We start from the raw sequence: 16837 nt of genomic DNA on the forward strand, positions 1-16837 counted from the left end.
GCTTCTCCAAGAAGTTCTGAGAGAAAGCAAATTTAGAAAGCAACAGGGGGTGGTTTTGAAAATTGATTTTGAGAAGGCATATGATAAAGTAAACTGGAGTTTTCTGTTTGATTGCTGTCATCAGAAGGGCTTCAGTAACAGCTGGCTTGAGTGGATCAAAAAGTGTGTGACTAATGGCACTTTAAGTGTGAAAGTAAATGATAATGTTGGGCCCTATTTTGCTAGCTGTAAGGGAGTTAGACAGGGGGATCCTTTTGCCCCTTTCCTGTTCAATATGGCTGCCAACAGCTTATCCAAGATGATATCCCTGGCTCAGCAGAATGGACTAATCAAAGGGCTTGCTGACAATTTAGTAGAAAAAGGCATTTCTCTGCTGCAGTATGCTGATGACACTATTCTGCTCATTCAGGATGATGCAGAGCAAGCTGTGAATTTGAAACTCATTCTGTATATTTTTGAAACAATGTCTGGGCTTAAAATCAATTTTGAGAAAAGTGAGGTTATGATGATTCTTGAGGATGAGGCCAAATCCCAGTTCTTTGCTGCCCTTTTTAATTGTCAACAAGGGGCTTGGCCAATTAAATACCTTGGCACCCCTGTTTGTGCAAGAAGACCAACTGTTGCAGAGATGAAATTTCTGGGGGAGAAAACAAAAAAGAAGATGTGTGGGTGGGTGGGGAATGCCATGTCCATTGGAGGTAGAGTAGTCAAAATAGATGCCTGCCTTTCCAGTGTTGCTGTTTATCAGATGTCCATGAGGTTACTCCATAAGTCAACTATTGAACAAATTGATAGACCCATCAGATCCTTTTTTTTGGAAGTCTTGATAAAAGAAATATCACTTTGTCAAATGGAACTGGATTTGCAAACCAAAAAAGAAAGGTGGTTTGGGTATAAAAAATCTTCATCTGTTTAATGTCAGCTTGATGTGTAAATGGTGGTGGAAGATTGAGAATGATTCTGGACCTTGGCAAGAGCTGATGAGGAACAAATATCTCCAACAGGGTGGTGTATATCTTGCAAAGAAAAAACCTGGAGACTCCCCTCTCTGGTCTGATATGCTTCAGGTGAAACAGATTTATTTGAAAGGGAGAAGGATGAAAGTGGGGAATGGTAAGAACACTAGTTTCTGGTGTGATGCTTGGTGTGGGCAGAATCCTTTAAAAGACAGATTTCCTGAAATTTTTGATATTTGTATTGAACAAGATGTATCTGTTGCTGAGGCTGCCAACATGAACTGGAACTTTACTTTCAGAAGATGGATGACACCTGATATTGCTCTGCAGATCCATGGTTTACATCAGATTATGCTACAGACAGTGTTAACTGACAGACAGGATAAACCTCACTGGAAATGGACAAAAAGTGGTAAATTCACTGTTAAGTCAGTTTATAATCACCTGTGTAGTAATGGGATGGACAGAACCTTCAAGCACTTGTGGAAAAGTAAAATTCCTTTGAAAATCAAAATCTGGTTGTGGATGATTTGGCACAATGCTATTGCTACAAAAGACAACTTTGTTAAAGAGGAATTGGCATGGGAATGCTTCCTGTCAATTCTGCAATTGTCCCGAGAGTATTTCCCACATTTTCTTCTCCTGCCCTTGCATTGCAAAATTCGTTTGGAGTGCGGTTGGGAAGTTGATTGGAGCAAGAACCAGACCTGGTTCCTTTACTCAGTTTTTTTGGTGGATTCCACGCTTTATTCCTGCAAGCAGAAACACGCAAATTGCGGGGTTGGCTGCGATTTGTTGGGCAATATGGAAATTGAGGAATAGAGCTTGTTTTGATCATAAATTGATCAAGGATCCGGTTGAATTGATTAGTTACTCTACTGTCTTCATGAAATATTGGGCAGGTTTGCATGGTGAGAAGGACGCTGAAGACCTGCGCTTGGGAGCTGATGGGCTTCTGAAGCTGGCTAGTGCCCAGAATGCCGAGGCTGGGGCTCAGAACAGGCCTACCCCAACACAGAGACCACTGATGATCAGGGATGCAAGGAACGCTGATGTTGATGAGGATGACATGGAGGAGGACGAACGTGTTGATATCACCTGATGCGCTACATCTTGTTGAATAGCTGCTGTAGGATTCTGCTTTTGGCTGGTGGTAGCTGTGATAAACTTAGCTTGATGTTGTTTTTTCGCTGTGCTATCTCTCTGTGTTGGGAGATAAAACTGTTAGATGTGTTGAGTGTTGGTTTGCCCCAGGCAGCCGTTTAGTTCCTTGTGTGTTGGTGTTAGTGTTGGACCATGCCTGATGGGCATGTGATACTCGTCTGTTTCGTTATCTGCTGATAATGAAATTCGATCTTATGATCGTTTGGAAAAAAACTAATGTGGTGTCTCGGCAGTCGTTGGTGAATTGCGCTCAAATTTTAGTTCAAAGCCTAGTGGCTGATTGTACTTCTATGCTTGGTGATTAATAAAGCTCACCGTATTCTCAAAAAAGAGAGTCTACGCTAGTTCCTAAAAAGGAATGCAAGTAAACTAGACCATCAACCCACACTGACAGTCCATAAAAAGAAGTCACACTGACAGGAGGGATACATAAGATGCATCATCATCGCGCCAGTTAAGGCTACAGAAAACAATAATCTAAGAAAGTCTTCCAAAGATGGAATTAAACTAATATTTACAATCTTCCCGTTGCTCCGGCCCGAGGCTAAGCTAAACAAACCGGATTGATTAGATCGAATATGAAGCTGCACCAACTGCTGTTCGCTAAGAAGTCAGAACGCTTGAGCAGGTACAATCATACGGCCTGTGTCCCCACTGTAAGTTGTTGTTTTCACAGGAATGCCTAATCAGTTTGCTACATACAGCTGCTCTAAAATTTACACGTATTATTCATTCAGTCTTATTCCGATCTGTTACCGCGCTTGCTTACAACAGTGACCACGTCGCGGGATGGCTGAATCTAGTTCAGAACCTTACGGTGGTTGAGTGAATGGATGAAGAACTGATGTAGAAATAAATGGCAGGCAGGCATGCATGTATAGAATTCAGAAGATGTGGAGGATATCGTGGATGAAGGCGTTGCAGAGTGGGCAGTCGGCGCGGGTACGCCAGAGGTCGCGGGAGCACGGGCGGCAGAAGGTGTGGCCGCACGGGATGAAGGCCGCGCCCTTGTGCCGCACCATGCACACGCAGCACGCGCGCACCATCTCTTCCTCCTCTTCCCGCCCGTCGCCGTCCCCGTCGACGTGTACAGCGCCGCTCTTGGACGCGCCGTCCTCCTCGTCGTCTTGGTCGTCCCACTGGCTGTCCGACTGCTCCAGCAGCGCCATCAGCGACATGGAGGCCACCGCCGGCGCCTCGCTCTCCTCATCTTCCTCCTCGCTTCCATCTTCGTCGGCCCGCCGGTTGCGGGTGGTAGTCGAAGACGCGGTCGCGGCTCGGCGGAGCCAGAGACGGTCGCGCAGCGGCTTCCAGTTGACCCTGCCGTCGCCGCCCTCGCCGCGGCTTTCCCGGCCGATGGCGTCCATGAGCGTGCACGGCCTGCGATCGCCGTCGTCGGCTTCGTGCGGGATCTTGAGGATGTCGCGGATGGCCGGGTCGGGCGTGGAGGAGAGCTGTTCCCAGAGCGTCATCGGCCGCGGACGGTCCATCGAACGACCTCGCGATCGCTCTGCTGCCGACGCCGCCGCCCCCGTGTCTTCTTCTCTTGGAGGGTGATGAGTAGTGGAGACGGTACTGCGGCAGGCGGTAGTTGAGGAGGAGAGGCCGGTTGCGGTTGCCAGCGCGCGATCGAGTGGGGGGAGTGGGGAGGGAGGAAGGAGAAGAAGGTCGTGGAGCGGGTCTCGCGGGCTTTTTAAACTGGTGGATTGCAATTACCGCAGTGGCGTGGGGGTTGACGCCGAATTACGCTGGTGCCATCGTTAATAACTGCAGGTGGTTTGCGAAAAGCACCTGACATGACACCATACTGCTGCCACTGTAACTCGATTTGAAGTTTTATCAGATTGTACCTGCAAATTGCTGGTATCTTAAATAGCAGAAGAAGATTGTACATGCAAAGGACTTTAACAGTGAGATTTTTTACGTACTCCGTACTTGAACAGCGCGCACGTACGCGATGCGTGCAAGCAACGGTGTTGGTAGAACCGATCGATCGATGAGCTCCCCGTTCCTTCAGTTAATTTACTGTCGCCCAGGCATGAGAGTTGGTGTTTGCACACTTACATGCTCCTCGAAATACCAAAACCAAAATCAAATTGCGAACGAATATCATCATGTTGAAAGGTTTGTTTGTTTTTTAGAACAACAAGTTGACCCGTGGTTCCGCGCGTGATTCCAGGCGTACAGAACATCGTAGAAGAAACGCTGAACCCTGCAGGCACCTAACTCGTCGGTTTGGCCCATAGCGAAGGTACTACCCAACGTGTTCGTACGTACTAGCTAGCTAGCTAGATACACGGTGGCCGTTCGTCGGGGCCGGCGACAACACCGACCGATCGATAGCTGCCATTGATGATTGTACTGGTGTGTGCTGAACGCAGCCGTGTAGTACTGGGTGGCATCAAAGCTAATGAATGGATCCCTTATCGTACGCTCAGCCTGCAACCACTCCGGCCGGTACCTACGTTGACATCTCCGCACTCTCTAGCTAGATACACACGCACGCAACGCACCGGTCGAGTGAGCTCACACGGGAGTGGCTATGGGCGCGATTTGGTAGGCTAGGCCTCCCTGACTCGCATCGACCCAAAAGAATTTGGCTTCTTCTGTTGCCTGATAACCTCCGTGTTGTGGTTCAATCGGTTCTCAAAGCATCCTCGAAATAGGTATTGGAGGAACATCCGAATTGGCAGTTTTCAGCAGGCATGTCGTGCGATTTTGCACATCCTCGTGCAACGGTTGACACGTGGAGAAGCGCGGGAGACACCACGTTGTCTTGCTCCTCGCTCCCCACTTTCGGTCACCGGTTCCCTCTTTCTCTCTCTCCATTCAACTCTGTCACTGACACTAAGAGCGCTGTCGCATCAACCGTCGCCCATGGCCTCCTCGCCTCCTTCCGCTCCAACGCCGATGGATCCAGCCGTCCGCCCAACGGTGACGAGGTCCAACGAGGCCCTCCTGCGTATCGTCCGAGAGTACGATGCCGGCGGCCACGATTCGGCGGCGCAGATCGATGTCGGTCGAGTATGGGTGTTGAATCGGCCGTCGTCGGTCGCGACCAGGCCGGCCGGCATGGGAACGCGTAGCGCGGCCGTTGCCGCTCTTCAAGCCGCCGGGATTTCATCGGCGGATCCCTCGACAGGGGTTTCTCACCCCTGCCTAGGGTTTCCGTCGGCGAGGGGGCGGCAATGGCGTCAGCTGCACCGGGCTCTAGCAGGGAGATGGAACCCCCGCCAGGGTTCACATCGACCCCGATGCACGCGCCGATTGCATGGGGCTACCCGCGTCTGGATGCTCCGAATGGCGCGCCGCGCTTCGCGCCGCTGTTGTTCGGCCGACCACGTGCTCGTCGGCAGCCTTCAGCTCCCTCCGCGCCCCGCTTTCCGACCGCGGCTCCGGCGCCCTACCCTGGAAAACAGAATTAAGCTTGACATATTCTCCTCCCCAATCAGATTGCACAGTAAGGATTTTTCGATCAAGTTTCCTTTCAAAAAGTTTTTGAAAATTGATAAAAGCATCAAAGGCATTAGACTTCTTTTTGAGTAAATAGATCCAAGTGAATTTACTATAATCATCAATAAAACTTATATAATAGTTATGGCGACCAACAGAGGTACGTGCAGGGCCCCATACATCAGTAAAAACTAATTGTAAGGGAGCTGAACATATAGACTCTAAGGAAGACTGACTACTACAAGAGAGATTATTTTTGCTAACAACTTGTCTAACAATCACTATAGATGGATGACCTAGACGACTATGCCACTTGACGACGACGAAGGCATGTTTTGAATCTTGAGGGGACACCAGGGAGGATAAAGGGGTAGAGTCCACCAACACATCGGCCTCTATGAAGAATTGCTTGTGTGACCTGATCCTTGATCAAAAAGAAAAAAGGATGAAACTCGATGTAGACACCATTATCAAGGGTGAAACGATGTACAGATAGCAGATTTTTTAGAGGCGGTGGGAACACGAAGGATGTTGCGAATATGGAAATTTCGAGCAGGGTGATGAACAATAGAATGGCCAACATGGGAAATTTTCTGTAGCACCCTACCTTTTAATAAAGGCAAGATACCTGTGTATAGTGCTATTCCCGGGATCACTGATAGCACACACATTACAAAATATAGTAATCATTGCAATAGTATCAAATTACTATATCGTTGATCCAGAGGGTACAATAAAACTTACAAATTGCATAGTCACATGGACTAGCTCAGAATAAACACAGCGGAAAGTAAATCAGCAATGAGCCTTCATCATCTTCATGTGCCACATGCAGTCATGTTGGAATGTAGACTCGAGATCCTACCACGTACTTCTCCTCAAAAAATCCTGCACGTTTGAATATGCAGCCCCACGAATGGAGGTCAGTACAATGATGTACTGGCAAATGACACTTATATAGTGGCTGTTTTGGGCATGACTATCTACATGATATTTGGCAAGTGGAGTTTAGGCAAATTTGCATAAAGCCAATTTTATCCTACATTTTATTTAAAACAAAACATTTTATAATTCTTGAAAAGATTTTTACAAAAAAGGCACAAAGTCAAGATGACTCCCAGGTCACCACCACATACCATGGTTTTCACTTCCAAGTACGTAGCCCTGGGGCCACTCAACCAGGATAAACCTCAGGTCACCACCACATACCATGGTTTTCACTGCCATGTATGTAGCCCTGGGAAAACCCCGTCCTATGTTTCTACACAAACTTTTAATTCAGAAAAGGTGATGAGATTATTCCGTACTTCCTTGTCTAGAGACTCAATTGTCCATAACCGGGGACACGGCTAAGATCTTAGTTTTAAACTCTGCAGAGGTTGTGCACTTTCACCTTACGACCCATTCTACTCAGAGAGAAGAATGAGACGAGACCTTTCAGAAGGAGAGAGCAACCATACCCGCAAGACCCGTTCCCACCTATAATTCTGCTACCAGCCAATGTCTTGCAACAAGTTGAACCCTCGCATCTTACTCAATCAAGACAGAGCCCATAATATCATAAGGCTGCACTGGAAGTACACTAAACACGGAAGACATAGCAATCTCTTTGTTCCTGGGTGGCAAACCACAAGTGTACTCACCCCCCAGGTCACCACCACATACCATGGTTTTCACTGCCAGGTATGTAGCCCCAGGTAGCCACTCAACATAATCCAAAGCCACACCAATTCCACCCAGGTGTTTCATTAAGGTTATTAACTTTAATTTTTTCCAAACAACACTTTAACCAACAAGTAAAACCAAGCATTGGCATCATTTTTAAATCACTTCTGACAATCCTAGAAGTTTGTGTTTAAAGGGTGGCTACACACTACTAGGATCTAAGCATAGCATAATACTTTTCTTTTGAAAACAAAATCCCTACCATGCATACTAATTGAAAACACTAATGCATAATTATAAAATAGGTAGGATTTGAGTGTCACTTGCCTTTTTGGTAGTCGAAGCGCGTTCACTTCTCTTAATCAAAATACGTGCCTCTCCGTAGGAACTATAATATAAAATATAGCACAACATAAACACACCATTCAACAACAACAACAAAATCAAATAACATTCGATATGAACAATCATAGACATGCATGCATGCTATGCACCAATTTATTTCACAAGAGAGGTAGTGTGTATGTGTTGCATTATGTGTTCTCTGATATGTGCAATGTTAATAAAGTATTCTGGACATTTAATTTGATTTAGAAAAACCATTAATCGAGTATCTACTTAACATATACAACCTTATTAATTAGCTACTGCAAGCATTATGTGTTGTAAAAATATGAATTTGACCTCCCTGGATAGGCTACACTAGTACAAGATTAGACCAACTGGAATTATTCAAAAATAATTTATAGAGTTTGAATTATCTTCGAATTACTGATTCGGATAGATTTTACTAAAGCAAGTTTGTGCATGTATTAAAGTTGTACAATTCTTATTCCATGTTGTAGTACATGATCTGAGGATTCCAGAAAGTACAAATTTGTTAAATTTGGACTAGTAGATTATTTGATATAATTTTTATAGTGAAAAATGATTAATTAAATCATTTGAATTATGATTCGAAAACTAATACATAACATATACAGTATTCTTGCATATTTGGATTCTACATGTTATAAGCTTTCCAACGATATAAAGTTTGTAAATTTTGGACCTCTGGATGATTTTATAATGAATTTCTAAGTTAGACACATAATCTGATATTTAAAATTTACATTTAAAATTAGTTTGACCGAGTTTGACTGAGACGCTGACTGTACTGTATAGTTGACTGCTGACTGTACAGTTGACTGCTGACTGTACTGCTGACTGCAGTTTGACTTTGAGCAGACTGAGTTGATCAGAAAAATTTGCTCAGATGGAAAAACTTTTTACATCAAAGTTGTATAGAATTAATAGATCTATCTAACGCACAAATTACTTTTCACAACGAATTAATGTGTTTGACAAGATCTGGGTTATACCTTATAAGATCTGAATCTTGCAACACGATTTTCTCCTTGCTCGGTGAACGAAACAAGGTGAAACTTGTGGCAATTGAAAGATCTTGACGAGAGAACAACTTCCGTGTTGAGGTTATGACGATTCGAGATCGTTTTGAAACACGATTTGGCTCCGATTGACTCGAAATAGATCTGTATATGAGCGACAAATTGGTACTTCAAATCGAAAAAAATTTCAACATGAAAGTTGTAGAGGATGATCAGATCTACATACTCACCAAAGGAATTTGGATTTCGTGGAACGAGCACGAACTAATTGAAGATTCCCTTTGTCAGGTCTGACACCTTGCGATGCGAAATTATCCGTGTATGGTGGATGAAAAGAGATGAGATTAGTCGGGATTGAAAGATCTCGACGAGATCTACAACTTTCGTGTAGAGCCCGAAGCGATTCGAGGTAGTTTTGGTGGTCAAATCAAAGAGTTAAGATTTCGTTGATGTAGGATTTCGAGAGAAGTAAAGGGAAAACGAAACGGTCTGGTGGAGAGTTTATATAGACCATAGGTCGGTAGAAAAGGTGGGGCTCGAAATTAGAAACGCGTAGAAACAAACGGATCTGAAAACGGAGTTGTGTAGCTCAAGAAAAGTATGTTTAAGTAGAGATAAGTTTAAACGCACGAATTTTTGGCACCAGCCAGATCCTTCCTTCGATGGTGGCGGCGGCCGGTCGGTGGCTGGCTCGGTCGGTCCGGTCGGGCTGTTGCTGGGCCGGTCGGTCCGGCTGGCCGGCCCGTTTGCTTTTTTTCTTTTTCTTTTTATCTATTAATCTATTACTTGTTTCTTTGATAAAATGAGTTTCGTAACTCCGATTTGAGTGAATCAAATTCCTATAAGTTTGTAAAATTATTCTTCTTCTTATAGGATAACATAAACACTTAAATTTTATAAATTATTATTTTATATTATTTTTATTACAATTATGCCACTATGGCTATATGTGAATAGTTTCAACATACGCATACCAAACAAGTTTATAAAAATTTGTAAAAAAAATAAAATAGTGTTTTAGGACAACAAATGACCTGTTTAATATTCATTTGGGAAAATAAAATAATCATTTTACAACTTGGCCTATATGGCTATTTAGGCATTTCTTTGCAAATAGAGTTTTCGCGGTTTTGTTTTCTCAAATAAAAAAAAATACATTAAGGATTTGAAAACTTCGAAAGCAATGATATGTTTGATTTTGAAAATAATTTAAAACCAAAAGTCTATAAAAACATTATTTTGGGATTAACTTGTAAATAACTTTAAAAGTTTTAATTCTTTGTGATTTTTCAATCAAGTTCAAACAATCAAGCATTAAATTTATTTTTATTTTACATTTCAAAATTTAGAAAATTTCGGGATGTGACAGACTACCACCCTTAAAAGAAATCTCGTCCTCGAGATTTGAGAAAGGCTAGAAAGAAAAGATTTTTATTCAGGTCTTCTAATAGGTTCATACTCACTATTGCTTCTTTTTCGGACACCACCGAGGAGATTTCGAAAATTAACCTTAGGCTTTGAAAACTTGGCACTAAACCATATGCGATCATATCATCAACGGTATCCATTCATATGATAGTACTCCTCCCATGGATTCTATCTTTTTACGTGGGTATACTCATGGGAAACTCCTTGTGATACCTTCTCCAAAAATTATCTCATGTGGCATCTCGTTCAAATCCATAATCCAAGGGTATGGCTCCTACCACCCTTAAAAGAAACTTTTGTAGGTAATCTTAGAACTATGGTTTGGTTTAGGCTAAGCTCATCTTGGTTATTACTTGGCAATCCTAGGATATGACTTGACAACAGGTCATATTTCGAAAGAGCTATGGCTTAGGGCTTCTGAGTTAAAATTGAATAGGAGAATGTTTATTCACATATAGTGAACAACATATCTCTCCAAGGTGAGTCAAAAAGGTTCATTCTTAGTACGGCTTCTAATCCAAATGATAGGTTGAACTAATTTTGACACTGATGGGTCACTCCTTGGGTCAATAAGGAGATCAAGATGTGTAAACTTCATGTCATCTTTCATCTTTTCCATCTTGGTGTCTTCGACAACTTTTCACCACTCTTCATCTAGCAGCTAGATCTTCAAACTCACCGTAGTCCTACGGTTGGCAGCACTTGCCTACTATAAGGGCATAATATCTATTTTCATCATATGGTTCAGGCTTATCAGCGACGTCTCTCTTGTAGGTATGTCTCTCTCTAGATTTACCATTCCTCATACAAGAGTAAACAATATGAGTAGTCGCCATGGGGGCCAATCCATGTCGCACCCAATCATTTCCTTGTTTTCAGTTTGGTATATCTCGTATTCTAACTCTTGGTCAACCTCACAAGTTTTGACAAAAACTTTCCATGGAATAATTGAATCAATGTTTCAATCCCCACTACTGAATTGTTTTCAAAACATTTCTATCGATCTCTAGCTCGGGTTTTGCGGATCTCACAAACTATTCTTCTTCATCTTGATAGGAAACATCCGGGTTGGTTTCACTACTGGTGTCTCCACGGCGAGTTGCCAAGGAAACATTCTCTGGGTTGGATATAGATGAGAATAGATAGAAAGGTCTAAAGAAGATTTCCTACCCAAACACATCAGATCAAGGAAAAACATCTTACAAACAACATCTAACAAGCATCAAGCAATATGGTTCAAACACAAACAAACTAGCATGGTCATACCTCAATTTGGTAAGATCAATACTTTCTAATGCTAGCGTCGTTTCAATAAAAAGAGAGCTAATGGTGGTCTGATCTATTTCTGCTTTGGATGTTTCAAATTTCTATTGTAGTCCTTCGGTGTATCTTCGTGTGTTGTGCAGTCTGCATTGAAGTCTTCCTTCAAGTTTTTCATTGGTTCTCCATGAAACACTTCTTGCAGAGTCGAAGAATGTCACACGAAGCAGCAGTCCCTCACTTCAGGCACAAGTCATCGTCGGTCCTTGTTGATAGTTTTGATAAGGTGGTCATCTAAAGTGAGAGGAAAACAATTTTGAAGATGAAGTGGATGAGAATACCGGAATTTCACAAAGCAAACATCTTTTTGATTTAAAATAGGATTAGACAAAAATTTCATCCTAGGGTCTTCCTATTTCTAATCCAAACCTAGGGTCTCGATTCTACAGGCAACACTATGCTCTGATACCATTCTGTAGCACCCTACCTTTTAATAAAGACAAGATACCTGTGTATAGTGCTATTCCCGGGATCACTGATAGCACACACATTACAAAATATAGTAATCATTGCAATAGTATCAAATTACTATATCGTTGATCCAGAGGGTACAATAAAACTTACAAATTCCATAGTCACATGGACTAGCTCAGAATAAACACAGCGGAAAGTAAATCAGCAATGAGCCTTCATCATCTTCATGTGCCATAGGCAGTCATGTTGGAATGTAGACTCGAGATCCTACCACGTACTTCTCCTTAGAAAATCCTGCACGTTTGAATATGCAGCCCCACGAATGGAGGTCAGTACAATGATGTACTGGCAAATGACACTTATATAGTGGTTGTTTTGGGCATGACTATCTACATGATATTTGGCAAGTGGAGTTTAGGCAAATTTGCATAAAGCCAATTTTATCCTACATTTTATTTAAAACAAAACATTTTATAATTCTTGAAAAGATTTTTACAAAAAAGGCACAAAGTCAAGATGACTCCCAGGGCACCACCACATACCATGGTTTTCACTTCCAGGTACGTAGCCCTGGGGCCACTCAACCAGGATAAACCTCAAGTCACCACCACATACCATGGTTTTCACTGCCATGTATGTAGCCCTGGGAAAACCCCGTCCTATGTTTCTACACAAACTTTTAATTCAGAAAAGGTGATGAGATTATTCCGTACTTCCTTGTCTAGAGACTCAATTGTCCATAACCGGGGACACGGCTAAGATCTTAGTTCTAAACTCTGCAGAGGTTGTGCACTTTCACCTTACGACCCATTCTACCCAGAGAGAAGAATGAGACGAGACCTTTCAGAAGGAGAGAGCAACCATACCCGCAAGACCCGTTTCCACCTATAATTCTGCTACCAGCCAATGTCTTGCAACAAGTTGAACCCTCGCATCTTACTCAATCAAGACAGAGCTCATAATATCATAAGGCTGCACTGGAAGTACACTAAACACGGAAGACATAGAAATCTCTTTGTTCCTGGGTGGCAAACCACAAGTGTACTCACCCCCCAGGTCACCACCACATACCATGGTTTTCACTGCCAGGTATGTAGCCCCAGGTAGCCACTCAACATAATCCAAAGCCACACCAATTCCACCCAGGTGTTTCATTAAGGTTATTAACTTTAATTTTTTCCAAACAACACTTTAACCAACAAGTAAAACCAAGCATTGGCATCATTTTTAAATCACTTCTGACAATCCTAGCAGTTTGTGTTTAAAGGGTGGCTACACACTACTAGGATCTAAGCATAGCATAATACTTTTCTTTTGAAAACAAAATCCCTACCATGCATACTAATTGAAAACACTAATGCATAATTATAAAATAGGTAGGATTTGAGTGTCACTTGCCTTTTTGGTAGTCGAAGCGCGTTCACTTCTCTTAATCAAAATACGTGCCTCTCCGTACGAACTATAATATAAAATATAGCACAGCATAAACACACCATTCAACAACAACTACAAAATCAAATAACATTCGATATGAACAATCATAGACATGCATGCATGCTATGCACCAATTTATTTCACAAGAGAGGTAGTGTGTATGTGTTGCATTATGTGTTCTCTGATATGTGCAATGTTAATAAAGTATTCTGGACATTTAATTTGATTTAGAAAAACCATTAATCGAGTATCTACTTAACATATACAACCTTATTAATTAGCTACTGCAAGCATTATGTGTTGTAAAAATATGAATTTGACCTCCCTGGATAGGCTACACTAGTACAAGATTAGACCAACTGGAATTATTCAAAAATAATTTATAGAGTTTGAATTATCTTCGAATTACTGATTCGGATAGATTTTACTAAAGCAAGTTTGTGCATGTATCAAAGTTGTACAATTCTTATTCCATGTTGTATTACATGATCTGAGGATTCCAGAAAGTACAAATTTGTTAAATTTGGACTAGTAGATTATTTGATATAATTTTTATAGTGAAAAAGGATTAATTAAATCATTTGAATTATGATTCGAAAACTAATACATAACATATACAGTATTCTTGCATATTTGGATTCTACATGTTATAAGCTTTCCAACGATATAAAGTTTGTAAATTTTGGACCTCTGGATGATTTTATAATGAATTTCTAAGTTAGACACATAATCTGATATTTAAAATTTACATTTAAAATTAGTTTGACCGAGTTTGACTGAGACGCTGACTGTACTGTATAGTTGACTGCTGACTGTACAGTTGACTGCTGACTGTACTGCTGACTGCAGTTTGACTTTGAGCAGACTGAGTTGATCAGAAAAATTTGCTCAGATGGAAAAACTTTCTACATCAAAGTTGTATATAATTAATAGATCTATCTAACGCACAAATTACTTTTCACAACGGATTAATGTGTTTGACAAGATCTGGGTTATACCTTATAAGATCTGAATCTTGCAACACGATTTTCTCCTTGCTCGGTGAACGAAACAAGGTGAAACTTGTGGCAATTGAAAGATCTTGACGAGAGGAACAACTTCCGTGTTGAGGTCATGACGATTCGAGATCGTTTTGAAACACGATTTGGCTCCGGTTGACTCGAAATAGATCTGTATATGAGCGACAAATTGGTACTTCAAATCGAAAAAATTTCAACATGAATTTTCGTGGAACGAGCACGAACTAATTGAAGATTCCCTTTGTCAGGTCTGACACCTTGCGATGCGAAATTATCCGTGTATGGTGGATGAAAATAGATGAGATTAGTCGGGATTGAAAGATCTCGACGAGATCTACAACTTTCGTGTAGAGCCCGAAGCGATTCGAGGTAGTTTTGGTGGTCAAATCAAAGAGTTAAGATTTCGTTGATGTAGGATTTCGAGAGAAGTAAAGGGAAAACGAAACTGCGGTCTGGTGGAGAGTTTATATAGACCATAGGTCGGTGGAAAAGGTGGGGCTCGAAATTAGGAACGCGTAGAAACAAACGGATCTGAAAACGGAGTTGTGTAGCTCAAAAAAAAGTATATTTAAGTAGAGATAAGTTTAAAACGCACGAATTTTTGGCACCAGCCAGGTCCTTCCTTCGATGGTGGCGGCGGCCGGTCGGTGGCTGGCTCGGTCGGTCCGGTCGGGCTGTTGCTGGGCCGGTCGGTCCGGCTGGCCGGCCCGTTTGCTTTTTTTCTTTTTTTTTTTATCTATTACTTGTTTCTTTGATAAAATGAGTTTCGTAACTCCGATTTGAGTGAATCAAATTCCTATAAGTTTGTAAAATTATTCTTCTTCTTATAGGATAACATAAACACTTAAATTTTATAAATTATTATTTTATATTATTTTTATTACAATTATGCCACTATGGCTATATGTGAATAGTTTCAACATACGCATACCAAACAAGTTTATAAAAATTTGTAAAAAAAATAAAATAGAGTTTTAGGACAACAAATGACCTGTTTAATATTCATTTGGGAAAATAAAATAATCATTTTACAACTTGGCCTATATGGCTATTTAGGTATTTCTTTGCAAATAGAGTTTTCGCGGTTTTGTTTTCTCAAATAAAAAAAATACATTAAGGATTTGAAAACTTCGAAAGCAATGGTATGTTTGATTTTGAAAATAGTTTAAAACCAAAAGTCTATAAAAACATTATTTTGGGATTAACTTGTAAATAACTTTAAAAGTTTTAATTCTTTGTGATTTTTCAATCAAGTTCAAACAATCAAGCATTAAATTTATTTTTATTTTACATTTCAAAATTTAGAAAATTTCGGGATGTGACATTTTCATACCTTGCCTGTTTGCAGTGTTGACCTTGTTAGAGCCCTGGTAGTTGTCTCGAACGGTCAAATTGTTGAGCTCGCTGGTGATATGATGCGTTGCACCGGTGTCAGAGTACCAATTTGTGTCGATGTCATAGGAAGCAACATGAGCTCCTTTTCCTTCGAACGAGTCGTCATCACCATCAGTCCATCGGTACCAGCAGTCCTTGGCAGGATGTTCATCACGTCCGCAGATTTGGCACGTGACATCTACCCACGGCGTGGTGCGGCGGCGACCACAGCCACGACCACGGCCCCCTCCTTGCGCACGACCACCACCATGTCCGGGTTGCTGCAAATGGTCGTCGGAGTAGTTGTTGTAGGGACGTCGATCCCGACGCTCAGAACGGCGATCACCGCGGTCACCGCGGGTGCGGTTGTTGGATTGTTGCCCGTATTGGCGCTGCTGGCGAGATGTAAGATTGGCGCTGGTCTCGAAGGTCATCTCTGACGGACCAGGTAGCATAGCCTGGTGCTCATCATATGCTTGGAGCTGGGCATAGAGGTTTGCAAGGGAGATCGGCGTCGTAACGACACCGAGAGCAGCAACCAACGAGTTGGCTGTAGAAATAGAAAGATTATAAGATTAGTAATAAAGCATCATAATAGAGATAATAAAGAATTATCGCACTAAAAGATATGATTGTTGTATTCTCAATTGAATATACACCATATTTTTAGAGAATTCTTTACTAATCCTATTTGACTCCTAACGTTGGGTCCCATTTACTAGGTTCCAACCTAAGGTCAAAGCGTTTGCTCTGATACCAACTGTGGTGATCCTGCATACCACTGCATGTTGTAGTATGCCAGTCGTTGATATAACATTCACGAAGTACCATTCCGCAAATATTACATCCCTCAGAGTAGTACAACAGAACATAGCAGGTCCATAACTCATTCATTTATTATTACAAATATCATACACATGTCGTCTTGGAGCTCCTCTTGGGTCCTAAGAGGAATACTCCTGGGTTCGAGGCGAACCCAACTTAGCTTCCAATATAAGAGTCTCATTAAGTTATACATTTATTTCCTCGAGCAGCTAAATACTAAGAGTTCGGCTGCTCGGTTACTACTACTACTGGATGTCTCTAGGCTTGATCTCCTCCGGAAGCCTCCCCGGATCCGTAGACGATGAGGTAGTCTACGCCTTCTATACTTCCAGAGAGGTCTGGTTCTTCATAGCCGATGATCTCGGCTCCTTCATTGTTGTCGTAGTCCTCCTCCAGA

General features: G+C 41.9%; 1 protein-coding gene and 2 long non-coding RNA genes across 3 annotated transcripts; all 3 read right to left on the reverse strand.

Annotated features, from left to right (window-relative positions):
- Positions 1-2830: 2830 nt before the first annotated feature.
- Positions 2831-3814, reverse strand: LOC127345347 (uncharacterized). The gene has a single exon (XM_051371815.2). The coding sequence runs from the start codon at positions 3608-3610 to the stop codon at positions 3005-3007; it is 606 nt and encodes a 201-aa protein (XP_051227775.1). The 5' UTR covers positions 3611-3814; the 3' UTR covers positions 2831-3004.
- A 2442-nt stretch (positions 3815-6256) lies between these two features.
- On the reverse strand, positions 6257-9093 carry LOC127345349 (uncharacterized). Its single transcript, XR_007878626.2, has 4 exons — positions 8857-9093; positions 8600-8770; positions 7566-7626; positions 6257-6461 (listed from the first exon to the last, which is right to left on the reverse strand). It is a non-coding gene; the product is annotated as an uncharacterized lncRNA (long non-coding RNA).
- Positions 9094-11793: 2700 nt separating this feature from the next.
- Positions 11794-14387, reverse strand: LOC139837705 (uncharacterized). The gene is made up of 3 exons (XR_011754335.1): positions 14221-14387; positions 13187-13247; positions 11794-12082 (listed from the first exon to the last, which is right to left on the reverse strand). It is a non-coding gene; the product is annotated as an uncharacterized lncRNA (long non-coding RNA).
- Between the last annotated feature and the right edge of the window lie 2450 nt (positions 14388-16837).

Source organism: Lolium perenne, chromosome 3 (genome assembly GCF_019359855.2).
Source record: "Lolium perenne isolate Kyuss_39 chromosome 3, Kyuss_2.0, whole genome shotgun sequence".
NCBI classification, from domain to species: Eukaryota; Viridiplantae; Streptophyta; class Magnoliopsida; order Poales; family Poaceae; genus Lolium; species Lolium perenne.

Excerpts from the sequence above, each read along its gene's own strand:
- LOC127345347 (XM_051371815.2), bottom strand. The coding sequence starts at position 3,610 with ATGGACCGTCCGCGGCCGATGACGCTCTGGGAACAGCTCTCCTCCACG.